The sequence below is a fragment of the Martes martes genome (genome assembly GCF_963455335.1).
Source record: "Martes martes genome assembly, chromosome: 14".
Classification (NCBI taxonomy): domain Eukaryota; kingdom Metazoa; phylum Chordata; class Mammalia; order Carnivora; family Mustelidae; genus Martes; species Martes martes.
In genome coordinates this window covers 86,444,625-86,469,006 of record NC_137902.1, presented here as the reverse complement: position 1 = coordinate 86,469,006, position 24,382 = coordinate 86,444,625, and the positions used below count along the sequence as shown (strand labels likewise).

General features: G+C 38.6%; 1 protein-coding gene and 1 pseudogene across 2 annotated transcripts in view; both read left to right on the top strand.

The window, feature by feature from the left end:
- ERO1B (endoplasmic reticulum oxidoreductase 1 beta) overlaps positions 1-24,382 on the top strand; it is a 58,112-nt gene that overhangs the window by 20,656 nt on the left and 13,074 nt on the right. The window contains exons 4-10 of the mRNA XM_080822696.1: positions 2,417-2,458; positions 3,526-3,608; positions 10,376-10,449; positions 16,757-16,877; positions 17,007-17,053; positions 20,251-20,262; positions 22,162-22,188. Of these exons, the coding sequence (XP_080678822.1) occupies positions 2,417-2,458; positions 3,526-3,608; positions 10,376-10,449; positions 16,757-16,877; positions 17,007-17,053; positions 20,251-20,262; positions 22,162-22,188 (406 nt within the window). The remainder of the gene's footprint in view (positions 1-2,416; positions 2,459-3,525; positions 3,609-10,375; positions 10,450-16,756; positions 16,878-17,006; positions 17,054-20,250; positions 20,263-22,161; positions 22,189-24,382) is intronic.
- LOC308355461 (hypoxanthine-guanine phosphoribosyltransferase-like) lies at positions 4,993-7,054 on the top strand (annotated as a pseudogene). Its single transcript has 3 exons — positions 4,993-5,000; positions 6,199-6,546; positions 6,760-7,054. The product of its transcript is annotated as a hypoxanthine-guanine phosphoribosyltransferase-like (transcript).

The window sequence follows — 24,382 nt, the reverse complement described above, 5'->3', positions numbered from 1 at the left end:
TTCCTGCACTGGCGGATGGAGGGCTGTGTGGGTGGGGTACCAGTTTTAACGGGATGTGTCTTGAGCTCCTGCAGGGTCCACAGCTGCCCAGACTGAGGCCCTGCGAAACGTGTGGGTCAGGAGAAGCTGTGTTGGTGATGTTTACACTGGTCTTCCGTGGGAGGGGATCCAAAGCAAGAACTGAGACAAATGTGTGGAAAAGGGGATTTTACTAGGTGTGGGTGGGTGGGGCTCAGTGTAAGCAATTTAGCTAGGAAGTGTTGCATAGTGCTGGTTCCCACAGGTGCGTATGTGTTTATGCTGTGAGTGGGGGTGCGGAGGTGAGGGAAATGGTGCCTGCCTCCTTTGGTCCTGGAGGGGTCTCCTTGTGATCCCTGCCTTTCGGGGCATGCTCTGAGATTAGTAAATCTCCTCCCATATGCCCTAGGTGTTTTTCAAATTGCTGCTTCTATGTTGTAGCTACCTGGGCTGTTTGTCCTATCTCCCCCCCCCCCCCCCCCGCTGTCTGTTTTAAGGGCAGGAACTCTGGTTCCTAATGCCTTTCAGCTCTCCCAGAGTGGAGGTGCTGATTTTTAAAAATCAAGGCTTCAAGTCCCACTGGTTGTAGGAACTCCTGCATTTTGGAGCCTCTGGCTTTCAAAACCAAAAGTTATGGGGCTTGGTCTTCCCCGTGCAGGAGTGATGGTCTGTTTCTCACCCTTCCCCGTACCTCCAGTTCTTGACTGCGGACAGCCAAGGCCTGTTTCGTTCCCCACTGCCTCTCTACCCTTCCTACCCAATTCGATGTGGCCTCTTCTCTGCCTTTAGTTGCAGAGTTTGGTCTGCCAGTCTTTGGGTTATTTTCTAGATTATTTGTGTGAAGTTTTTGTTTTCTAGTTGTATCCATAGGATGAGGCGAGCCTAGGGTCCTCCTACCCCATCATCTTCCCAGCCTCAATCCCAGCTGGTTTCTTTCATGCTTGATTTAGTTACTAGTTTTACATTTTTCATTACTTCTAATAATTCTCTTCTGTGATGGTTAGGTGTTATTCATGACAGTCATCTGTGCTGCCTACCCCAGTATTTCTAAAAGGTTTATTGTTAAGATTTGCGTAAGGCAAGTTATTGTATTTAGCATCAAACCTTTAGAAAAGCTGCTAAAGATTTTGATTTTAGCAATTATACTATACTAGTCAGAGGACACACTGTAGCCAGCAGTCACTTTTGGTTAGTATTTCTTCTACATTTTAAATTCAGGTTCGTGGCTGTTAGATTTGACTTAAGTTTTATAGTCTTCTCTCTTCTGCCTTCTGTTAGATGTACTAGCAAATACTAAAATAATAAAATGCTGGCAACAAGTAATGTTTTCATCTATTAATCTTTTTATTCATTAGGGAAATATCTCTTATCATTATTGATATTCTTCCACCTGGCAGGAGTATATTTACTCTGATTATTTCGTTAAATTTACCTAAGTTAAAATTTATCATGACACATGAGAAGATTTTAGTAGGTATTTTGCTATACCATAGATTCCAATGCTGGAAATCAGTCCCCTAGATTGATTAGAGGATCAACCTATGATTTTCTGCTTTCAGATACAATTTTTTGTTTAAAATTGTGTCTGATGGACCAGTTATAATGATTTCTAGGTTTGCTTATTAAAGCCTGAAACTAATTATTGGCTTTGTAGAAAAGAAAGCTGGACATAGGGATTTTCTGTTAGTACACCCTGATTACCTAGATTGGTAAACCGTGGTGAATCCTGTGCACCAAGGAACTGATTCTGTCAGTGTTAATCCCAAACTGCCTTCACTTTAGATGTCCGTTTAGAGCAGAAATTGAGATTGAGCATAAAATTTTTCAAAGAACTTTGAAAATTTTTAAAGCTTCTGTTTCTGTGGTAGGAACGTTTATGGAAAAGTGATTTTTGTCAGGTTTTTTTTTAACCTAAAAATTATGTGAACTATTCCATACTGCATTACAGTTTAAATTATAGCTGATTTGGGGGTGCCTGGTTGGCTCAGTGTTGGTTAAGCCTCTGCCTTCGGCTCAGGTTATGATCTCAGGGTCCTGGGATCGAGCCCCACATCGGGCTCTCTGCTCAGCAAGGAGCCTGCTTCTCCCCTCCCCACCGCCTGCTTCTCTGCCTACTTGTGATCTCTGTCAAATAAATAAATAAAATCTTTTAAAAAAATTATAGCTGATTTTGACACTGTTATTTTGTATATGTGGTTCAGTTTGCTAAATTATGATTTACAAGTCCATAAATTGGCTTTTTATTAGATAGTATGAAAACAATTTGGATGAATGTTCATTTTTTTTATCATAGAATAAAATAGTCTCTGTATTTGAGCAGTGGCATTACTAATTTGTGAAGAAATCTCAAGAAAAAAATGAAGATAACTTCCTAAATTTTTCTTGTTATTCTTTTAAGAGCAAAATTCCAGTCGGAATTAAAGCTGGGAGTTCTAATAAGGTGAGTCACTTTTCTTCCTTGAATATTTGTGCTTTACATTGTGAAACTTACCATTTCCTGCTTGACGGTGGTTGCAGAAGAGAACATTTTGCTCCATAGTCCCACCTTTCTAATTGTTGCCGCAGGCAGAGAGCTTGTATGTTTTTACAGTTAAATTATATAGATTCTTTTGAGATACATCAATTCTGTCTTCTGTAGAAGAACTACAGTGGTGTAGTATAACTACAGTATCAGATGGCCTGTGCAACAGGTGTTTTATATTACATGTATTTTTGTCCTGTGTTCCAGCTAGTCAACCTGCTATCTTCAGGATTATACTGTATAGAGTACACAGTTATCAAGGTATTTGGGGCATAGTACTTTTAAATGGCATTAAAAATTTTTTTATTTTAAAAATATTTTTTCAGTTATTTTTTATTCTTATGCTTTTGAAATTTTGTCTCTGTTGATATATGTAGCTTTGTTAATTTTAATAGTTGTGTAGTACTCCATAGTATGAGTATCTCATTGGTTAGCTCTTCCTCTGTTGATGGGCATTTCAATTGTTTGGAGTTTTTTGCTATTACGAACAGTGATGTATCAGCATTTTCATCCTTTGTCTCGTTGTGTACACCTGTAAGAGTAGATAGGTAGATATTTAGAAGTAAGGTTGCTGGGCCATTGATTATGCCTATCTTAGCATGACGAGAGAGTACCAGATACTTTCTAAAGTGGTTGTACTTCATTTTTGGTTTTGTTTTTTAGTGTTGCTCTGGATATGGTCTGAGTTATAAGACTGTTGGTTCAAGGGTTTATTCATTTTTACAGCTCTAGATAAATATTGTCAAATTACTTTCCCAAGAGGGTTTTCTTATTTTACATGATCACCAACATACCAGTGGTAATTGTTTTTAATGTCTTCTTTAGTTGGTGGAAATTTGTGACTCATTTTGATTTCCATTTCTTACGTATGTGAGAGGTTTTGATAATAGGATGTATCTGTGTCATCATTGACAGATTGCCAGTGGAACTTGAAATAAAGAGAAAACTAATAGTTATTACTAAACTTACTATGTACTTCTTTTCAGTACTCGAAAGTGGCAAACAATACCAAAGAATTAGAAGACTGTGAGCAAGCTAATAAACTGGGAGCAATTAACAGCACGCTAAGGCAAGTTTAAAAAAATATTCTCTTATTTAGTATATTTATATCAGAAATAATCTGTTTTTCTTGTGATTTTGATGAAACAGTAAAGTTTCAAGTCATTTTTTTTTTCAAGTCATTCTTAAAAGGAGAAGTTATTCTTCATCCTAAATTTCATGATTCCTTTTCTTCCTCCTTTTAGTGGATTTATTCTTAAATTTCAAAAATATATCATCAATAGTGACTTTATCAAAATGTAAAAATATAGAAGATTGTTTCACCAGCAGGACTTATGAATCCATTCTTCCTGGCTATTATAGTAAAAGGAACTTGAACCTCTAAGTCTTTTGTAAATAGTAATTCAATCTGTGTGTTACATTTTGAACAGTAAAAGTTACGATTACCATGAACTATTAAGTTTTCATAGTTTTTTTTCCTACTGACTTTTCCTTATTTTCTCTAAGTAAAAACCTGCTTGTGAAGGCCAACATAATTTGTGACTGGTCTCAGATTATCCACTCTGAAATGACTGAACATATCTATAATTGAGAGTAGGGAATGGATTATTACTAATCTTGTCAATTTCCCTATTTGCTTAGGTTGGCATTTGTGTACTATAATTGTTAGACTTAATAAAGTTATCAGTCATTATTTATTGAAAAATTTTAATATAGAAAACTAGAGAAGATAATATAATAAGATAACATAATAAGATAATAGAATAAATTCATTCCAAGTGAATAGATATTAACTTTTTCTACTGGGTTTTTTTTTTTAATTTTTTTTTTTAAGATTTTATTTATTTATTTGACAGATCACAAGTAGGCAGAGAGGCAGGCAGAGAGAGAGAAGGGAGGAAGCAGTCTCCCTGCTGAGCAGAGAGCCCGATGCGGGGCTCAATCCCAGGACCCTGGGATCATGACCTGAGCCAAAGGCAGAGGCTTTAACCCACTGAGCCACCCAGGCGCCCCTCTGCTGGGTTTTTAAGAAGAGAGAAATATAGATAAATTTGAAATCCCCTATGCCCTATTTCCCAATTCTATTTTCTTTCCTTCTTAGAGGTAACTACTATCATGAATCCATCTATGGTTTTGTTTTTATTATATATATATATAAAATGATGGTTATTTTACATATGATTTTATTTTTTCCTTATATAAAATAATACTGAATTTAACATCCAAATTTATTTTTACACTGTACATTTTGCTTTCCAGATCTGTGTTAAAACATAGGAGATTTGTCTCATTCTTTCAGCTGGTGAATGGTTTTTATCAGATGACTATTACCTATTTTACTTATCTGTTCCTCTACTGATAGACATTTGAATTATTCAGATTTCTTACTTCTACAAATTATGTGACCTTGAGTGCCCTTGATAATTTTTCTGGCGTACACTAGGAAATTCGGCATGCACTAGTGAGATTGCTGAACCTTACGACGCCCCCGTGTACCTGTTCTTGGTATTGCCTGAGGGCTTTCCAAAGTGCTTGTACGGCTGTGTACTGCCTCTGGGGCTGAGAACTGGTTTTGGTCTCCGCATCCTTGCCAAAAATTAATAATGCTTGCAGATGAAATAGCATCTCATTTTTGTTTAATTTGTATTTTGTTGATTACTAGTAAGTTTGAGCATTTTTTTAATCTGTTTATTGCATATTAGTGTTTCTTCATGAATGCCTACAATATATGTCAAGCACTGTTCTAGAGTAGTATTAAGCATATAGTGGTGAACATGACAAATTCTTTTTCTCATGAAGCTTAATCCTCTTTGGAGATCTGCAGTAAAAAAGTAAAATATATAAGAAGTAAGCAAAGTGGTGATGAGTGCCTGGGAGAAAGATAAAGCAGAGAAGAATGACAGAGGGCTAGGGGTGGTGTGGATGGGGATGGGGAAGTGGCACTGTTTTAGATTGGGTGGTGAGAGAAAGCCACAGCAGTAATGGGACATTTGAACAAAGTGCCCATGAAGGCATAAGTTGTAAGTCATAATATGGCTGCCTGAGGGAGAAGTATTCTAGGCATGTATAATTGTTAGTAAAAAGGACCTGTGACAGGAGTGTGCCTAGATGATTTGAGGAGTCCCAAGAAGGCCAGTGTGGCTGGAGTACAGTGGTCAAGGGCAAAGTAGTAGAAGACTGAGTCAGAAGATGCTAGGGATGGGGGCAGGGGTAGGGTGGGGTGCAGGGCTTGGACACAGTTATGAATACTGCTTTTAAACGGAGTGGAATGAAAAGTTGCTGGAGCACTGGAGAGAATGCTTTGCGGCAGCCAGGTGCTGTGTTATGTGGTTATTGTACTAATCCAGGTAAGACAGAATGGTGATAGCTGTAGAAATGATGAGAAGTGGTCAGATTCTGGACAGATTTTGAAGAGCGAGCTGACAGGATTTGCTGAAGGATTTGATGTGGGGTATGGAAAAAGATAGGAGCTATAAATGACTACGAGATTAGGAAGTAGAGGTCTGTGCTCCAGCAGCGGCCTAGAGAGTGACAGCGAGCACGTCGCTCAGCGTTCCCACGTGTTGCCACCTTCTGTGGAGCCTCCGCCTCCTCTGCTGGGCCCCCGGCTTCCTCCTCTCCAGGCTGCGGTTAACCCATACGCCCACTGGGCTCCACAGTGGCGACCCCAGCATCATGGTGAGTGATGATGAACCAGGTGATCACCTAGACTTATTCTGTATACCTCATCATTATGCTGAGGATTTGGAAAAGGTGTTTATTCCTCATGGAATTATGGACAGGACCGAGCATCTTACTCAAGATATGATGAAGACATCGGAGGCCATCACATCGTAGCCCTCTGTGTGCTTGAGGGGGGCTATAAGTTCTTTGCTGACCTGCTGGATTGTATCAAAGCACTGAACAGAAATTGTGACGGATCCATTCCCGTTACTGTAGATTTCATCAGACTGAAGAGCTACTGTAATGACCAGTCAACAGGGAACATCAAAGTAAATGATGGAGATGTGATCTCTCAACTTTTTTTTTTTTTTAAGATTTTAGAGAGAGAGAGAGATTGAGAGAGAGAAAACCAGCAGGTAGAGTGGCTGGCAGAGGCAGAGAGAGAAACAGGCTCCCGGCTGAGCAAGGAACCCAACGTGGGGCTCGATCCCAGGATCCTGGAATCATGACCTGAGCCAAAGGCAGTGGCTTAACCCACTGAGCCACCCAGGCGTCCTGACCTCTCAACTTTGACTGGAAAGAATATCTTGATTGTTGAGGATAAATTGACACTGGCAAAACAATGCAGACCTTGCTTTCATTGGTCAAGGAGCATAATCCAAAGATGGTCAAGGTCGGAAGCTTGCTGGTGAAGAGGACCCCTTGAAGTGTTGGCTATAAATCAGACTTTGTTGGATTTCAAATCCAGACAAGTTTATTTTAGGATATGCCCTTGACTATAACGAATACTTCAGGGATTTGAATCATGTTTGTGTCATTAGTGAAACTGGAAAAGGAAAGTACAAAGCCTAAGATGAGAGTTCATGTTGAGTTTGGAAGCATCTGGAGTCCCATTGAAATTATCAGTAGAATGTTCTAGGTCTGTGGCCATCTGCTTAGTAGAGCTTTATTGCATGTATCCTCTCAGAATTTTATCCACTTTGTATTTTAGAAATGTCCGTTGCTGCATTCCTGAAGTCTTTATTCGCAGTACGAGCCTATAGACTGTCTCTTCCTCTTTGTGTGGAGTATTGTTTGACTTGTGATTGAAAAATAATCTCCTAAACCACACCACTGTTGAATGAAAATATTGAAATTGTATCTGTAAGAAACATTTAAAGAGAAGATATATTAGTTTTTTAATTGGTATTTTAATTTTTATATATTCAAGAAAGAACAGAAGTGATTGAATATTGTTAACTATATACCACTGTGTGTTTAGAAGAGTAAGGAGCAGTCAGTTTTTGTATCAGAGACAGCATCCACAGTATTGTTCTGTTGGGTAAACCATATGTCTTGGAATTATTTTACTGTTTCAGTAGAACTAACTGTTTTCTCGTGTTTAGTCAGATGATTTCCAGGGAATCTGTGTCAACAGTTCCTTTTAAATACAAATCAATAAATTCCAAAAAACGTTAAAAAAAAAAAGATTTGGAACTAGAAAAATAGGAGTTGCCGTTTACTGAACTGGGGATACTTGCAGGAGGAACAAGTTTGATGGAAAATTATAGTTCAGTCTTGGACTTGCTACATTTGAGCTGCCTATGAGACATCAGTTGGAGATGTCGAGCAGGTAGTTGGATCCACAAGTCTCAATTTCAGGGGAGAGATAAAATGTGGGAGTCATGTGTGAATATATGGCATTTTAAAACCATATGACATTACCCAGGAAAGAATATAATTAGAGAAGTTATCCAGGGATTGGGACTTAAGTCATGATAGAATTTTAAGGTGCAGCGCCTTTTTATATTCTTTGCTGTTGTTTCTCCATGGTGAAACAACATGGGGTTGGCGTGGGGTGTGGAGGTGGGATAGTATGTACTTTTAAAATATTATTAATTTGGGGGGGCCTCAGTGGCTCAGTGGGTTAAGCCTCTGCCTTCAGCTCAGGTCATGATCTCCGGTCCTGGGATCGAGCCCCGCATCGGGCTCTCTGCTCAGCGGGGAGCCTGCTTCCCCCTCTCTCTCTGCCTGCCTCTCTGCCTACTTGTGATCTCTCTCTCTCTCTGTCAAATAAATTTAAAAAAATATATTATTTGCAGGCATTCCTCAATTGCTGTGTGTACTTTTCTGGTCATTACCACGGTCCAAAGTTAACCGTAATTTTGAATTACAGTAGCAGAAGTTAATTTTGCCTATTTGTATAAAATAATATGGAATGTATTTTTTGTGTCTGGCTTATTTTTATTAAGTATCATGTAATGAGAGTCATTCATGTTCTTGAACTTAGTAGTAGCATTTAATTCTTTTTTTCATTGGTTTCCATAGTTAAAACTGCACCAAAATGTTCCCATCCTATCATTGATAGTTGGAGTTTTCCACTTTGCAGCCGTTCCAAAAAATATAGTGGCGGACATTGGGTGGTTGTATTTGGTATGCAAATCTATGTAGAATATACCTAGAGGTGGAATTAAGTAATACTGCCAAGTGGTTTTCCAACATGACTCGTAAAATACATTGCTACTGGTAGTGTACGAGAGTTCCTCATTCCACAACTTCTCCAGCAGTTGGTACTGTAATTTTTAAACAGCCTTACTGAAATTTAATTGACATGCAGTATACTGTACCTATTTAAATATGCCACTTGGTGTTTTGACAAGTGTGTACACATGAAAATCAGTTTCATCGAGATAGTTATTTTGTCTGCCACCCTGAGAAGTTTTCTTCTGCTCTTTGGAAATCGCTCTGGCCCTTTGCTTCCTGCCCCTGCGTTGCCCACTTCGAAGGCCACTGCTTTTAACCCAGCGCCATCTTGACAGGAAGTCCCTGGTAAAGACCAGGAAGTTGTGACAAAAGCAGCTTGGCATCCATCTTCAAACTGACTTCTAGAAAAGCTGAACTACTTCCCTCCTAACCCATCTATAAGCCAGACCGAGCCAGCTCTGTTAGCATTAGATTAGCCTTCAGGGTCTTGTCTGCCGCCGTGGCTTTCAGGCAGGGCGTAGGATGAAACGATCAGCAAAGCATCATCACATAAGAATCCTCAAGGATAAAGTCCTCTAAATCATATTATTAACAAGAAAATAGGAATTTATGTCACAATTGCTTTGTTCTTGACCATTTTCAAACAAGACTTCTCTAATGAAGTAACATAACTATAGTTACCATCTTAGCTGTAACTAGAACTTAGGCCTTCTTGTTTTATCACATCCTGTATTCCAGCTGAGTCAACTATGATACAAGTATTTCCATTAACTTGTATTATTAAGTTAATTGAATGTTCCCATAGGAGGAAAAAAAATCCCACTGTGAATTAAATCAGCAACGTTTATTGATAGTGGATTTTGTGCAGCCCCCCTTATGTGGACTTCTAGTGGTTATGTCACGTAGCGGTTTCTCAAAAACAAAATAAATTCTCGGCTGTAATAGTAACATATTTAGGAACTACGTGATTTGTACTTGGTACACGAATAATTTTTTTACCTTCTTTTTTTCCTGTTGTGTAGTAAATAAAGAAGGATAATAGCTCTCTTATAGATGTTGCTGTTATGTGTGTAAGACAGAGACGGTCTGAAAATAGGTTAAAGTGAATATAGGTCAGAGTTTACTTGAATGATTGTGGTTGTTCCAAGATCTCCAAATAGAGATCTTGATCTTATATTTTATTAAATGTGAGTTAGTATGGAAAGTGAATGATATGCCATGATTAAAGTGACATTGGTGTTACCAGTGAATACCATGTAAGAAGGGAGATCCTAGAAATGCAGTTTTTGGTATTTTTGTCCTAAAAATGCAGAAGAAGCTTAAGTTAAAGGACTTATGAATGTAAATTTAATTCCTACTTTAGAAAAAAATGATTGCTGCTATTTCTAAGTCAGTCGAAAAGGCAAGGTTGACTTTTGTATTTAACTACATCTCCTGTATTTCTGTAAATTAATTTTCTAGTGAAAATTATTATTGAAATAGGGCTCATAGTTTTAGTATAGTTAAATAGAAATACTTTATGGAAGTTAATATCTATATTTGTCATGTAACTTGTTATCATTCCTTCAGGTAACCACTAATTGAATTTATGAACTATATAAATTAAAGGCATGACCTCAGATGATCTGTTTTTAATTATATAAGATACAGTGTAACATTTTCCATTCCCAATTTAAATCATTTTTCTTTTTTGTTCCGTCTTTCTCCTAGTAATCAAAGCAAAGAAGCTTTCATTGACTGGGCAAGATACGATGATTCACAGGATCACTTTTGTGAACTTGATGGTAATAAACTATTGTAATGAAACTATTTTAACCTTAATCCTTTTGTAAGAAATGGAAATCAGTGAAAATATAATCAGTTATACTTTGAATACACTGGGTGTTGCTGAGTGGATCTTATTATTCGTAATGGCATTTATTGAGAGCTTATGTTCTCGCGTGTGCTGAGTGCCTTAAGTACATTATTGCTAATCTTTATAGTTACCTTAATAACTGTGTATTATTTCATGTCCGGGGAAACTGAGTCTCAAGAAGACTAACTTGCCCAGGATCACACAGTAACAAGAGGCTGAGACAGTATTCAGTCCCAGATCTGACTGGATCCCATACCTATATTTTACCCATCATGACACATCATCTCCTACGGACCTCTATTCCAGGCCACTTAGTTTAGGTCTATGAACATATAAACGTGTTCACACTGGAATTTTCTGGAGGTCCCAACAAACATAAAGACACCTTGCAGTGTTGGGGAGGACACTAATTTGACTTCCCCACAAGCCTTTTCCCAAGAGTCCCCTGGAATAATATGAAGAGAGGGCGCTGTTCAACAGTAACTACCATGACTCTTACTTCAGAAGGTAATTGAAGGGACTCAAAAATTTTGATCTAAGGAGAATATTCCCAAGAATTGTGCCGAGTAAACTTAAGTCATTCACTTGGCCTCTCTTCACTTTTTACCTTGATATCATAGGTGGTGGAGAAGAATTTGGGGTTCAGGCATGCATGGCTGGAGGCAGCAGGAGTTCCTCAGAACTTGGAAGGCACTCAAGTAGTCATAGAGCTTCCTAAAGGGTTTTAGGGGATCCGTCTGTAGAATTGTGCTCGTCAGCCAGCCTGGAGTGCAGCAAGTTAGAGTGAGCCGCTACAATAGTACAGCGAGTTGGGAGGTTGCCAGGAGGTGGAATGTTATCACCATGGTTTATAGGGTTTCAGCAAGGACATTTTTTGTTTTTCACAGGTTTTATCTATGTATGTATGTATCTATCTATCGAATGTGTGCAGCCGGGAGGGGCAAAGGGAGAGGGAAAGCGAGAACTCAGGCAGTCTCCGGGCTGAGCGTGGAGCCTGACTCAGGGCTTGATCTAACCACCCTAAGATCATGACCTGAGCCTCAATCAAGAATCACACATTCGGGCACCTGGGTGGCTCAGTGGGTTAAAGTCTCTGCCTTCACCTCAGGTCATGATCCCGGGGTTCTGGGATCGAGCCCCATATCGGGCTCTCTGCTCAACATCGGGCTCTCTGCTCAACGGGGAGCCTGCTTCTTCCTCTCTCTCTGCCTGCCTTTCTGCCTATTTGTGATCTCTGTCTGTCAAATAAACAAATAAAATCTTTAAAAAAAATTTTTTTTAAGAGTCACGCACTCAACCAACTGAGCTGCTTAGGCAACCCCAGCAAGGATTTTTTTTTTTTTTTTTTTTTTTTTTTTTTTTTTTTTTAAGATTTTCTTTAGTTGAGAGAGAGGGCACAGCGGGGGGAGCAGCAGAGGGAGAAAGAAAAGCAGACCTCCACCCCCCTCCCACACCCAGGTGAGCAGGGAGCCTGTCACAGGACAGACCCTGGGATCATGACCTAAGCCGAAGGTAGATGCCTAACCAACTGAGGCACCCAGGCACTGCACTTGCCACCAGCAAGAATATTTTTAAGAGATCTGAAAAAAAATTTCTTTGGGTATCTGGATAGAATAATGGGAAATTCATAAAATACTCCTGTTATGATATTTAGAATTGGCAAATGTTTCATCAGAGCAAGCTGTTGTACCTAGGTTAAGGATCGGCATCACTGCTTACTCTTTAATTTGTTCTCCAGTTGTCATTCTAATTATACTTAGTGTTCAACACTCACAGTCACTTCTTGCCAGCTTATCATTTTACCTATTTTTTGCTTAAAATAAAAAATTTTTAGTGCTTAATTAACAAATTTTTAAATTAAAAATCATTTCTGTGAATATTTCTTATAGTAAATGTCAGTATATATGTCTTTTATAGGTATTTAACAAAAAATGCTACTCCATGCCAGAGATCACTTGGTATGAGCAATGATGTACTCAGTCACCTCTCATCAATATAGTGTTAACTAATTTTTTAACATTAGCTCCTTATATTATAAAAATGGAAGAGTTGTCCTACAAGAATTTAGGATTTCATAATTTAAAAGTTAGTAATTTTTATATTATGTGTAGTCCTGAAACATATAAACCATTCTACTGGTTGGATGACCACTACTTCTCTGGGTGGTAATGTTTGTGTATGTCCCAATGATTTATATATACAATTTTTAAAACACTTCAGAGTCGCTTTAGAGTCATTGTCTAGTTATTTCAGTTATGTAAAACCTTTTGATTAAAACAATCTAAAGAATATTCACCCCAGTTTATTGGAATATATCTCTACACCCCTGTTCTCCGTTTTGTTTTTGTTCTGTCTTTGTTTGAAGAGAAGATGACCCTTATAGATCAAATAGTAGATTTTTAAATAATTTAACAGTTCAAGGTCAGCTGCTTTCCCTACTCCTGTTTTGTTGTTGTCGTCGCTGTTGTCTCTGTGTGTGGCCTCTTCTGCTTCGGGGTTCTGCTCAGATGTCACCTCATCAGAGAAGCCTGCTGTCACCTGCCTGTAGAAAATAGCAACCACTCTCGTTGTGAGTGTTGACACTGCTGCCCGCTCTGAGTACCAAGAATGACCAGAGAGTGCAGGGCAGGTTATTTAGTTAATCTGTTTGTTGTCCGTCTGCTCCAACTAGATTGTCAGCCACCTGAGGCCTTGTCTTTCAGGTTCACTGCTTTACCCCTAGTGCCTAGAACAGTGCCTGGACATGGTACTTGCTCAGTAAATGTTTGCTGAATGAAGTTGTTGGTTCATAAATAATCTATGTAGTATGACAGCTTTTTACTTTTATATTTTATATTTTTATATATTTATATATATTTATATATATATATTTATATTTATTTTTATATTTTTACTTTTATATTTTATATTTTCCCTTAAAACGTGTTCATTAGGGGTGCCTGGGTGGCTCAGCCAGTTAAGCTGCTGCCTTCTGCTCAGGTCATGATCTCAGGGTCCTGGGATCGAGCCCCACATCAGGCTCCCTGCTCAGTAGAGAGCCTGCTTCTCCCTCTCCCTCTGCCTGCTGCTCTGCCTACTTGTACTCTCTTATCTCTGTGTCAAATAAATAAAAGCCTTTAAAAATTTAAAAAAAAAATGTTCACTAATAAATTTAAAGTTTTGCCTTAAACAGTAGTTTCCAAATCTGGCTGTGTGTCAAAATTACTTGGGTGCTTTATAAACTATAGATTTATAAACTATAGATTCTCCTAACCTGAATAAATTCTGTTTTAATAATGCATTACTAGCAGTCGAAGTTAGAGTTGGTGATGGAGGGTGGGAGGCTCGATCCTGAGTCTACAGCAGTAGTTTTTGTTTGTGTCCATAAACAAAGAGCCTGCATGCTAAGTTGACCTGTGCTATGTTTGAAGAGATATTTGGGTTAGGAGGTGTGGAGGACTGGCTCACATCCTCGAACGTGCCGTGTAGCCTCCTAACACTAATACTCAGTTAAGTGACCGTGAAAAGGAAATTCATTTGGGGAAAAAAGGTATACTTGCAAAGGAAGAAAAAGCATTAGTTGAAATTGATGAATTCCCAGAATTAGGTATTTTGATTCGGTGGACATTCTTCGAATCCTTTGGTAATGGTTAGCACGGTCCGATGGAACAGTTTGGGAAGAGCCTTACAAAGGCGGCAAGAAGAGAAAGTTCAGGGGAGGAAGACATAGTAGGGGTCCAGAGAGCAGTATCCAAATGAAAGCTACAGCTGTGCAAATGGAAAGAAGTTGTAGTTTCTGAACAGGTTAATTAAAATCGTGTCACCGGTGGCCCCAGGGGAAGGATGGGGGTCCCAGCACTGGTGTGTTTGTGGGGGGACTCAGCCTGTGGACGCACCCTCACCCCTGCTTCCTCGTCTAGATGCCGTGAAGTTCTTGTCGGTGTAGGTCAGGGCTGGAGAAACATTTTCTTCTGTAAAAAGTTTAGACTTCGTGGACTGTACGGTTTCTCTTGCAACTACTCAGCTGTGCCATAATTGTGTGAAAGCAGCAAAAGAATGTGGCTTATGTTCCCATAAAACTTTCTTTACAAAAAGTATACAGACCAGATTTGGACTATGGGTCATAGTTTGCTAACCCCTTCTATAAATTAACAAGACCCGCCTTTCATGATTTGAAAAAGTATTAAAATTTTTAAGAACCACTTAAACCAGCAATGCACTTTTGATTCAATTAAGGGAATACACTTTAAGGACATTGAAAATATGTTTTGAGTTAAACATTGATATACTTGATTTTACTCTTGTGATTTTTACTTCCTTAAGGTATAATGATTTAAAATGTAGTTTAATATCTTGTTGTTTTTCCTTATTGGTTGTTTAGTTGGTTTTGTTGGGTTGGTATTAGTCTGAGGTGTACATTCATAGTTGACCCCACACCTGTGTAAACTTACATGCACACACATTCTTTATACATGTGTACACACATATCTCAATGAATATATATGCTTCTGATAGGTTTGGTATTTGTTAATACTCAGATCAGTTTTATAAATGAGCTTAATCAAGACCACCTCAGAGAAATTAAAAATATATAACAGAAACTAGTGAACTGTAAAACTTCTGTTTGAACTTTAAAAGCCACACTCCATAATTTGAATCTTTCTTTTTTTAATGAAGATTTTTTTAAATTACTGTTTTTAACTCTTGAACCAGTCCATGTCCTTGGACAGTTTCTGTAAATCCATCTGTAAATTACCTATTTTCTATGCCTTAACTTATGTAGTGGAATATCTATATAATGTTAGGGTACAAATAGAGCCAATATTCTTCAGTTCATGTTTCTATTGTCTGTAAGTTAGATCTAACTTGTTTCTTTGTGTTCTTCCTACTTCCTGCAGAAGTACCAGGTAGTTCTTGGATGGCATGGATCAGGATGCCATTTTCCTCTTACAGTTATGGATAATCTCAGTTATGGTCAGTGAATGCTCAATGAATATTGTTGGTTAAAAGGAAAATACACTATTAGTAATAAAAAAAAGAGGGACCATATTTTAATGGCCATATTTGGCCCTGTTTTAAGTCAGGTGCTGCATACTATTGATTTAATCTCGTGACATGAAAAGGTAGGATGCGTACAAATGAAGGAGTACCTCTGTGTCAACATGGATAGTTCTTTCGTTTCCCTGTATTATGATCATCCACTTGTGAAGCATGATCGTTACAATTTTTCTAAAAGTATGAAAGCATGTATTTCCCCTTTCTATCCAGAATGTAAACCTTGATCATTAAGACCATTTTCTTTATCATTTGTATCCTTCAGAGACCTGTATTAAATGTCCAAATAGTGAAGAACTAGTAAACACTCATTTGGATTTCAACACAGAAAATAGTTATTTAGGGGCACCCAGGGTGCTTAGTCGTTGAAGTGTCCGACTCTTGGTTCCGGCTCAGGTTGTGATCTCAGGTCATGGGATGAGGCCCGTGTGGAGCTCTGCACGCCGCGCCGAGTCTGCTTCAGATTCTTTCTCCCTCTCCTTCTGCCTTCGCCCCCCCCCCCCGCTTGTGTGCTCGCTCGCTCTCAAATAAATAAATAAAACCCTAAAAAAAGAAAAGAAAATGGTTAATTTATATGTCTTAACAATTTCCTGAAGTTGTGTCTGCTGTATATTGGCTTGAGAGGGCAAAAGTACTCTGTATGAACAGTGATAGAAACAAACCGTCATGTGTATTTGTTTAAACTAGAGCACTGTGTAATTCTAAGATCAAATTTGAATCCTGAAGTTATTGAGCCATTTATTTCATAAGTCCAGAGTAGAGAATAGCAGGAAAAATCTCTCTTTTTAGAATACTATATGCTAAAAAAATGTTCCTGAGCCTGTGTTTAGGTAAGTGTATGCATAAGGAAGAAATCAAATCAAGTAGTAGAACAGGTTATGATTCTGTTAGGTCTTTTCAATCCCAGTTGGTTAAAACGTAGGAATGTTGAATGCCTCTCAGAAGGGGAGGGGTGTTCTGTTCCTTAAGAGCGCACTGAGTATCCGAAGGAAAGGGAGGAGTTGTTTTTTCCTCTCAGGAGTGTAAGTTATCCCGGGTCAAGCACAGTCGCGAGTGTGCTAACCACTCTTTCGCTTAAGTTGGACATTACTTGAAAAGCATAGCCTTTCTCTGACCTTTTAGTAGTTATGTTTGCATTACAGTGTTACATTTCAGACAACTGGTGACCTATGGGTGCTTTTGATGAATTGTTTCTTGTTCAGATGAGCGATCTCCAGCTGCTCAGTATGTAGACCTGTTGCTGAACCCAGAGCGTTACACCGGCTATAAAGGGTCCTCGGCGTGGAGAGTGTGGAACAGCATCTACGAGGAAAACTGTTTCAAGTAACTGGAGGGGGTGTGGGAAGGAGGAGGAATGGCTAAAGGGAGGGTAGAGGAAGGGGAGTAGGATTCTCTTGGGAAGAAAATTATGAAAAACCATTTGATGTTTGAGTGTCACACTTGCTTTTTCAGGCCTCGATCTGTTTATCGTCCTTTAAATCCTCTGGCACCCAGCCGAGGTGGGTTTTTCATACATCTCCATGCTTTTAGAGGTTATTTACAAAATTTCTTTGTACCTAAACTTAATCTGAGTAAGTTTTCAGCTATTTTATATTTTCTTTAATTTGATCAAAAGTGAAAGTTTAGTTCATAGTTCAATGTCAAGTTTTCTGCATGTTTTATGTAATTGCTGGCATTTATTGAGTGCCTGGTATGTGTCAGGCCCTAAATAAAAGAGGGGTTTCGTGGTAAATAAATCAAAATATATGAGTAATCCATATAACAGAGGCTTCCCAGGGAACTCTTAAAAATCTGGATGCCCAGGCCCTACCCCAGACTAGTTAAATCAGAATCTGTGGGATTAGACCCAAGTGGTGGTGGTGGTTTTTTTGTGGTTTTTTGTTTGTATTTTTAACCATCCAGATGATTCCAGTACGCAGGCACCTTTGAGAACCAGTGGCTCCCAACATGCTTCTCAAACTTGAGTGTGCGTATAAATTACCGCAGAGCCTTGTTGAGATACAGGTTCTGATTCTGTGGGTCTTGAGGGAGGCGCAGGATTCTAAGCGCTCCCAGGCGATGCCCGGCGTGCTGGCTGGTCCACGCACCACGTCTGAGTGCTAAGGATACGGAGTTGTTCAGATACTCGTGATGCCCGCAGCAGAATGCTTCCCGGCAGGGCCCCCGCTTGCCCCACTGGGCTGTTGAGCACATGCAGTATGGCCGGCGCAGAACCAAACTTGACATTCCATTGAATTTGTTTAAATTTAAGAACTGAAGCAGTGCAAAAAATATTTTTGTCATTAAACAGAATTTCATTGTTTTGATAGCTCTCGCCTCACACAGTGTACGATTATTGCATTGTAGCACATGTATGCTTTTTACTTTTTAAAACGTGGATCCTAGGAAAAATTTTACTAGAAATTCGCCTTAGAAAAAAATTGAAATTATATATGTGGTTGGCATGATATTTCTATGGGACAGCATTTATGGAGGTTAATCAAACTTACTGGGCACGTACTCAGTCTGTCGTCAGCAAGGAGCCAAACCCGGGAGCAGCCCTGTCATTGACTTACCATTCTCTTGTTTTCTTTAGACCAGGACTGATTTAAGAACTTGAATTCCCTGGTCTAGTTGTATCTATAAGACATTTCTGAGACCCAAAGAGACACAGAAAGGTTAACCGAAGGGACTGCCTTCAGATGCTGTCTTATAATGCAGCAAATGTTCTTCCGCAAATCATTCTGATACTGCTGGAAAAGGGAATTGGATCATGAAAAAGGTGTGCATGGTTTCTTATCCTTTGCCTGTTTTACCCTTATAACTTATAAAAATGGAAACCACACACACACACACACTTATAAAAATGGAAACAACACAAAAGTTATATAAAGTAAAAAGAGAAAGCTCCCCCTGCCCTGCTCCCATGCCCACCCTGCCCCCACACCTCTGTTCCATAGTATAGAATTTGGTGGGTATTCTTCAGCTCTTTTTTATGATCACTTGTGGTTTTTCGTTTATTCGTTTTTGTTTGTTTTTTATTTTTAGGATTGGAGTTAAAATTTTTTTAAAATAGAGGTATGATTAACATACAACATCACATTAGTTTCGGGTGTTCTGTATAATGTTTAGATATTTGTGTATATTGCAGAATGATCACAGTAAATGTAGTTAACCTCTGTGACCGTAATTACAGAATTTTTATTTTTGTGATGAGAATTTATAACTTTCAAATACAGTGTTATTAACTGTAGTTGACAAGCTGTACATGACGATCCCAGGACTTACAAGCTGGTACCTTTTGACACCCTTACATGTCTTGCCCACTCCCCACCGCCTGCCTCTGTCAACACCCATCTGTTCTCTGGATCTGTGAGCTTGGGGGTTTGGTTTTGTTTTTAGATTCCATGTGCAAGAGAGCACAGTATCTGTCCTTCTCCGGCTGACTTCCCTCCACATGAGGTCCTCAGAGTCCATCCATGTGCTTGCGAGTGGCAGAATTTCCTTCCTTCCTTTTTTTTTTTTTTTTTTTTAAGATTTCATTCATGTATTTGACAGACAGAGATCACAAGTAGGCAGAGAAGCAGGCAGAGAGAGAAGGGGGGGAAGCAGGCTCCCTGCTGGGCTGAGAGCCCGATGCGGGACTCGATCCCAGGACCCCGGGATCATGACCTGAGCCGAAGGCAGAGGCTTTAACCCACTGAGCCACCCAGGTGCCCCCAGAATTTCCTTCTTGTTTGTGGCTGAATAATATGATCACTTCCTTTTAAAGCAGAAGATACAGTTAATTTAACGAAACCATCCCAACCGAAGAAATACCTCACATCCATGTTGTGACAAATTAGAGACGCGAGACCACTGGAAAGATGAGAGGAAGGAGAGCACCACTTAGGAAAAGACAGAAGCGGCGGGGGCGGGGAGGGGGTGGAGGAAACCCGTCCTAAGAAAGAAGGGAGACGCAGGACCGGGTGGGGGGAGCGGGGGAGGGGAGGACGGGGGTCCTGGTTGCAGGTGAGAAGTCCACGCGGTAGTCAGGGCGCCCGGGCTGATGCTGCCTGCGCACGGTTCCCGCCGGGGCTGCCGGTGTTGGCTCCGGGCTCTTAGCCTCTCAGCCTGGCCGCGCGCGCTCCTGCCGAGCTGAATGGTGAGGCTCTCCGGCCGCCTCTCCCACGGCTTTCGAAGGACAGGACCTTTCTTTCCAGAAAGGAAACCTGGTCTCAGAATCCCACATCCAAAGGTGGTCAAGGCAGAGCCGCGGTGGCTCCCTACAGCCCAGCCTCCGGCTCCTTCCCGCTGCGTGGGCAGCTCGGTGGCACCCCAGTGAGGGTTTCACTGATCCCAGTTTGGGAAATACTTTTCTTAAGGTGCGTGTAGGTGGAGGAGCGGTAATTTGGAAGAGAAGAGAGAGTCGTGTGTATAACGGTGAAAGGAGTGCCTGTGGCCATTCGTTAATTATTGAATCTAGTGATCTTTACGAGTAGTCTCAGATATTTTCTGGTATTATTTACTATATAAGACATATGAAGATCTTGTACTTTGGGCCTGTATTCTTGTTAAGAAGTCTCATTTGCAAGGTGACTACACCCTGACCGCAGTCTGTAGTATAATTAATAGTTCAACACACAATAAGTTTTAATCTCATTTTAAAGTAAATAGAATTGGAATCTGAAGTGTGGAGGACAGTTTCTAAAATCCTGTTTATTGTTTTCTTTTTCAGGAGAAGATGATGGTGAGTTAAAATTCTTATGTTTGGGTATGCCTCAAGTGTAGAGGAAATGTTTTTAATGATCACAATTTGATTTTTCCTCTATTTAATTCAAAAGAAAATGTTTATCCTATTTTTTCAGAAATAACTACCAACAAATGGTGACAAAAAGATTTTATAATGTAAATTTACCCTATGTTTAAAAAAACTATGAATTCCCTTTTGCTGAAGTGTTTCATATAGAAACCAGGATTACATTCCAACTTCCCAATTCTCTGGCTACTATAATCTACTAAAATATGTTCTGAAGAAATGGAGAGAAGTTAAGATAGTTTTACCTGATGATTTGTCTTGTGACTTTATTTTCTTCCTGACTTTATAATTTATAATCTGTTTTTATAATACTTAATCTGGTGAATAGTGATTTATCAACAGTTGGTTTTTCAAGGTTACCAGATGAATGTCATAATAAATTGCCCCAAAACATCAAAATAACTATTTCAAGTGGATGTTTACTTATCTGTGTTCAGGGTCACAGTGATGGGCATTGTGCAGGATAGAAATATGTGTAAAACGTTACACCTTCGCTCCAGGAGCTCACAGTACGTAGCAGGAATGATAAGCACTGTGCACGATGACAGGAAGTGCTGCACATACAGACTACATAAGCCGTAGGTGGTAGAACTCTTCAGAGGTGGGACAGAGCCTGTCTCACTGGAGGGATCTGGAAAGCTTATTACAGAAAGTGATATTTGAAATGAGTTTTGAGTAATGGGACAGATGTAGTCTGGTAGAATTGGATCCTGTGTGCCATGAGGAGAAAATGGCATGGACCAAAGGAGTTGGAAAGGGAAGAATCAAGCGTATTTGAGGAGACCCTGTTAGCAGGAGGGAAAACTTTATGTAGGAGTAGTTTAAGTTAGCAGGATGGGAGGCCAGATTATTGAGGACTTAGGGGCTCCACTTTTCCTGATAGCATTTGGGGTTTCTCGAGTAAACAAGTCAGATCACGATCAGTGGCCCTTAGGAGGAGTTTGTTGAGTGAATTAGTATGTGGGGAAATGTTTGTGTAGATTTGCAAAGTGTGAAGAGTCTCGGGAAACAAAGCAATTCCTCACCATCTAATTTATCCCCTAGAATCCTTGCTCAGTCGTCTATGTGTTGAGTTTTTCTTATGCTTCGCTTTTCTTAAAACGGAAGTAGGTAACTTACAAAGTGCATTAACCATTTCGATCTGTATTGACTGCCATTTTTGTTCCTCTCAGAATAGTACTGATCTAGAAATAGACCTTTTAGCATTAGTACATAGGTAAGTCAGATCCCTCTGTATTCTAGTCATTGACTTTTCTGAAAAATTATTTTGAAAATTAAGGGATTTTAAAAATATTCCTTGAAATTTAGTAGTCTTAGATAATTGAGGAAATATACATAGCTTTACTACTCAGGTAACAAATGGAATAATTACTAATTTGATTTTTGTATTATAATTCACTTTGTTTTTTCTAGAATTTTTAAGGAGAGGAGTTCTATGGTTGTTATCAAAAGCAAATTTAAGATTTTTAACCTTCCATACTTATGGATATTTAATCCTTCTACTGAATAAGATTTACATAATATTTTGACTGAAATGTTTCTTAAAATTTTTGTTTAGTTAAATGTCATTTATAAGAAAATTGTCCAGAGTTACTCAGATTACTTCAGGGCTTTATTTTCTAGGACTGTATCCCTGGTTTTCTACTTCATGTGAAGCAGTGGCCACTTCTGGAGATACTCCTTAGTCTGTCATAGGAAATATGTTATATACTTAATTTATTCTAATTTGTAAATGACTATTTAAAATATTTTAACCCACATCTCTCTCTGTGTGTGTGTGTGTGTGTGTGTGTGTGTGTATTTTGGTTTTTTGTTTGTTTGTTTTTAAAGGAGAATCGTTCTACACGTGGCTGGAAGGTAAACTTATATGTCTGCATTTTAAATTTATTGGATTCTTGTTAAAAATGTATGGATTAATTTAATATATTTTTGTAAGTTCAGGATTCATTACCTAGACAACTAATTGTAACAGTGCTTGAAAGAGAATAATATATTTTAAGTTACTGTATTTTAGGATACAATGGCTTAAAAATTTTGAGGCTGTTGCTCAGCCAAGAATAATCAGCATTAGGAAAATACACAGGACAGATACTGTCCTCAGGTTTTTGTAACCGGCTTCTCAGTGTTATTTTGATTCTGTATGAAAATTAATTCTGTATATACCACTCATCCACACTGCTTTCTAGTAACCATTATGCAAACCTACTTTGTAAACAGAGACCTTCTTTTTGGAAGGAAGTACTATATATATATAAAATATATATCATATATAACTTATATATTATATATTTATATATTATTTATGTATTTTATATATTTTATATAATTATATGTATAATGTATATATATGAAATTGAGGGAAAGTAAATTTGATTTCAGGAGATTTTAAACAATGTTCACACATGTTAATATAGCCTAAACTTGTCTAATTAAAGGATAAAGCAATATAGATCCCAGTAGGTACTTTGCATTCTTATGTTTTCTAGTGTTGAAAATACGAATGCTATTAATGGAAAGCTGAAACATTCTAGGACTTTAATAGCTTTGTTAAAAAACTGGATATATGATGCTTTTTAAAAATTTACCAAATTGCCATTCATTTATGAAAACAAAAGTTAAAAAGTATTAATGAAAAATAAGCAAGTTGAATGATACAGGAGATCATAACCTTATAGGAACTCTACAGAGTAAAACCAAGTACTTCATTCTATTTTATGTTTGCTAATTGGTGATGTCAACTTGTGAACATAATTTTTCTTTGTTTTTAATGAAGTGTCTACATATATTGGCCGTTTCTAAGGTGAATGTTATTGATAGGCCACTAATACTAGGAGTGATATTGATAAATGGCCCATGGGGAAGATGATTCTTAACTTTGTTTCATTAGCTGTCTTGTAAAGACACAAACTGTGAAAAGTAGTATTTAGGTTAAAAGAGATGGTGAGAGACTCTGAATATTGACAGTGGAAGATGGAAGTGAAATGTATGGGCAATAATGAATTCTAGGGTATTCTGTATTAACCAATTTTTTACTATCCTACTGATGGGAACCCCTGAATATTGATATATGGCTTCAGAGAACACTCCTATTTTTATAGGCAACTGACTCAACTTTTCTGAGATTGTTTCCTCATCTGGGCCATGAAACTGACAATTGCCAACCATCTTACCTACACAGTGTCCAAATGTCACATAATCTTATGACAGTAAATCTAGCCCTTTTGTGAGAGAAAAAATTATAGTCAGTGTCTTATAAATCACTTGATGAAGGTAAATTTGAATGAAATTAAATCCAAAAGAAAGAGACCCACTCTCTAAATCGGATAGTTGAACTTGCTCTGTATTGTTAGAAATAGAAGCTGATATAAAGAACTGAAACTCAACACCTGAAAAACAAATAATCAAGTCAGAAAATGGGCAGAAGACATCAACAGACACTTCTCCAAAGAAGACATACAGATGGCTAACAGACACATGAAAAAATATTCAATATCATTAGCCATCAGGGAAATTCAAATCAAAACCACACTGAGATACCACCATGCACCAGTTAGAACGGCAAAAATTAACAAGGCAGGAAACAACAAATGTTGGCGAGGATGTGGAGAAAGGGGATCCCTTTTACACTGTTGGTGGGAATGCAAGCTGGTACAGCCACTTTGGCAAATAATATGGAGGTTCCTCAAAAAGTTAAAAATAGAGCCACCCTATGACCCAGCAATTGCACTACTGGGTGTTTACACCAAAGATACAGATGTAGTGAAAAGAAGGGGCACACGCACCCCAATGTTCATACAACAGTGTCCACAATAGCCAAACTGTAGAAGGAGCCGAGATGCCCTTCAACAGATGAATGGATAGAGATGAAGTGGTTCATGTAAACAAAGGAACATTAATCAGCCGTCAGAAAGGATGAGCATTTGCATCAATACGGATGGAACTGGAGGGGATTATACCAAGTGAAACAAGTCAGACAGAGAAAGACAATTTTATGTGGTTTCACTCATCTGTAGAACATAAGGAATAGCACGGAGGACATTAGGGCAAGGGA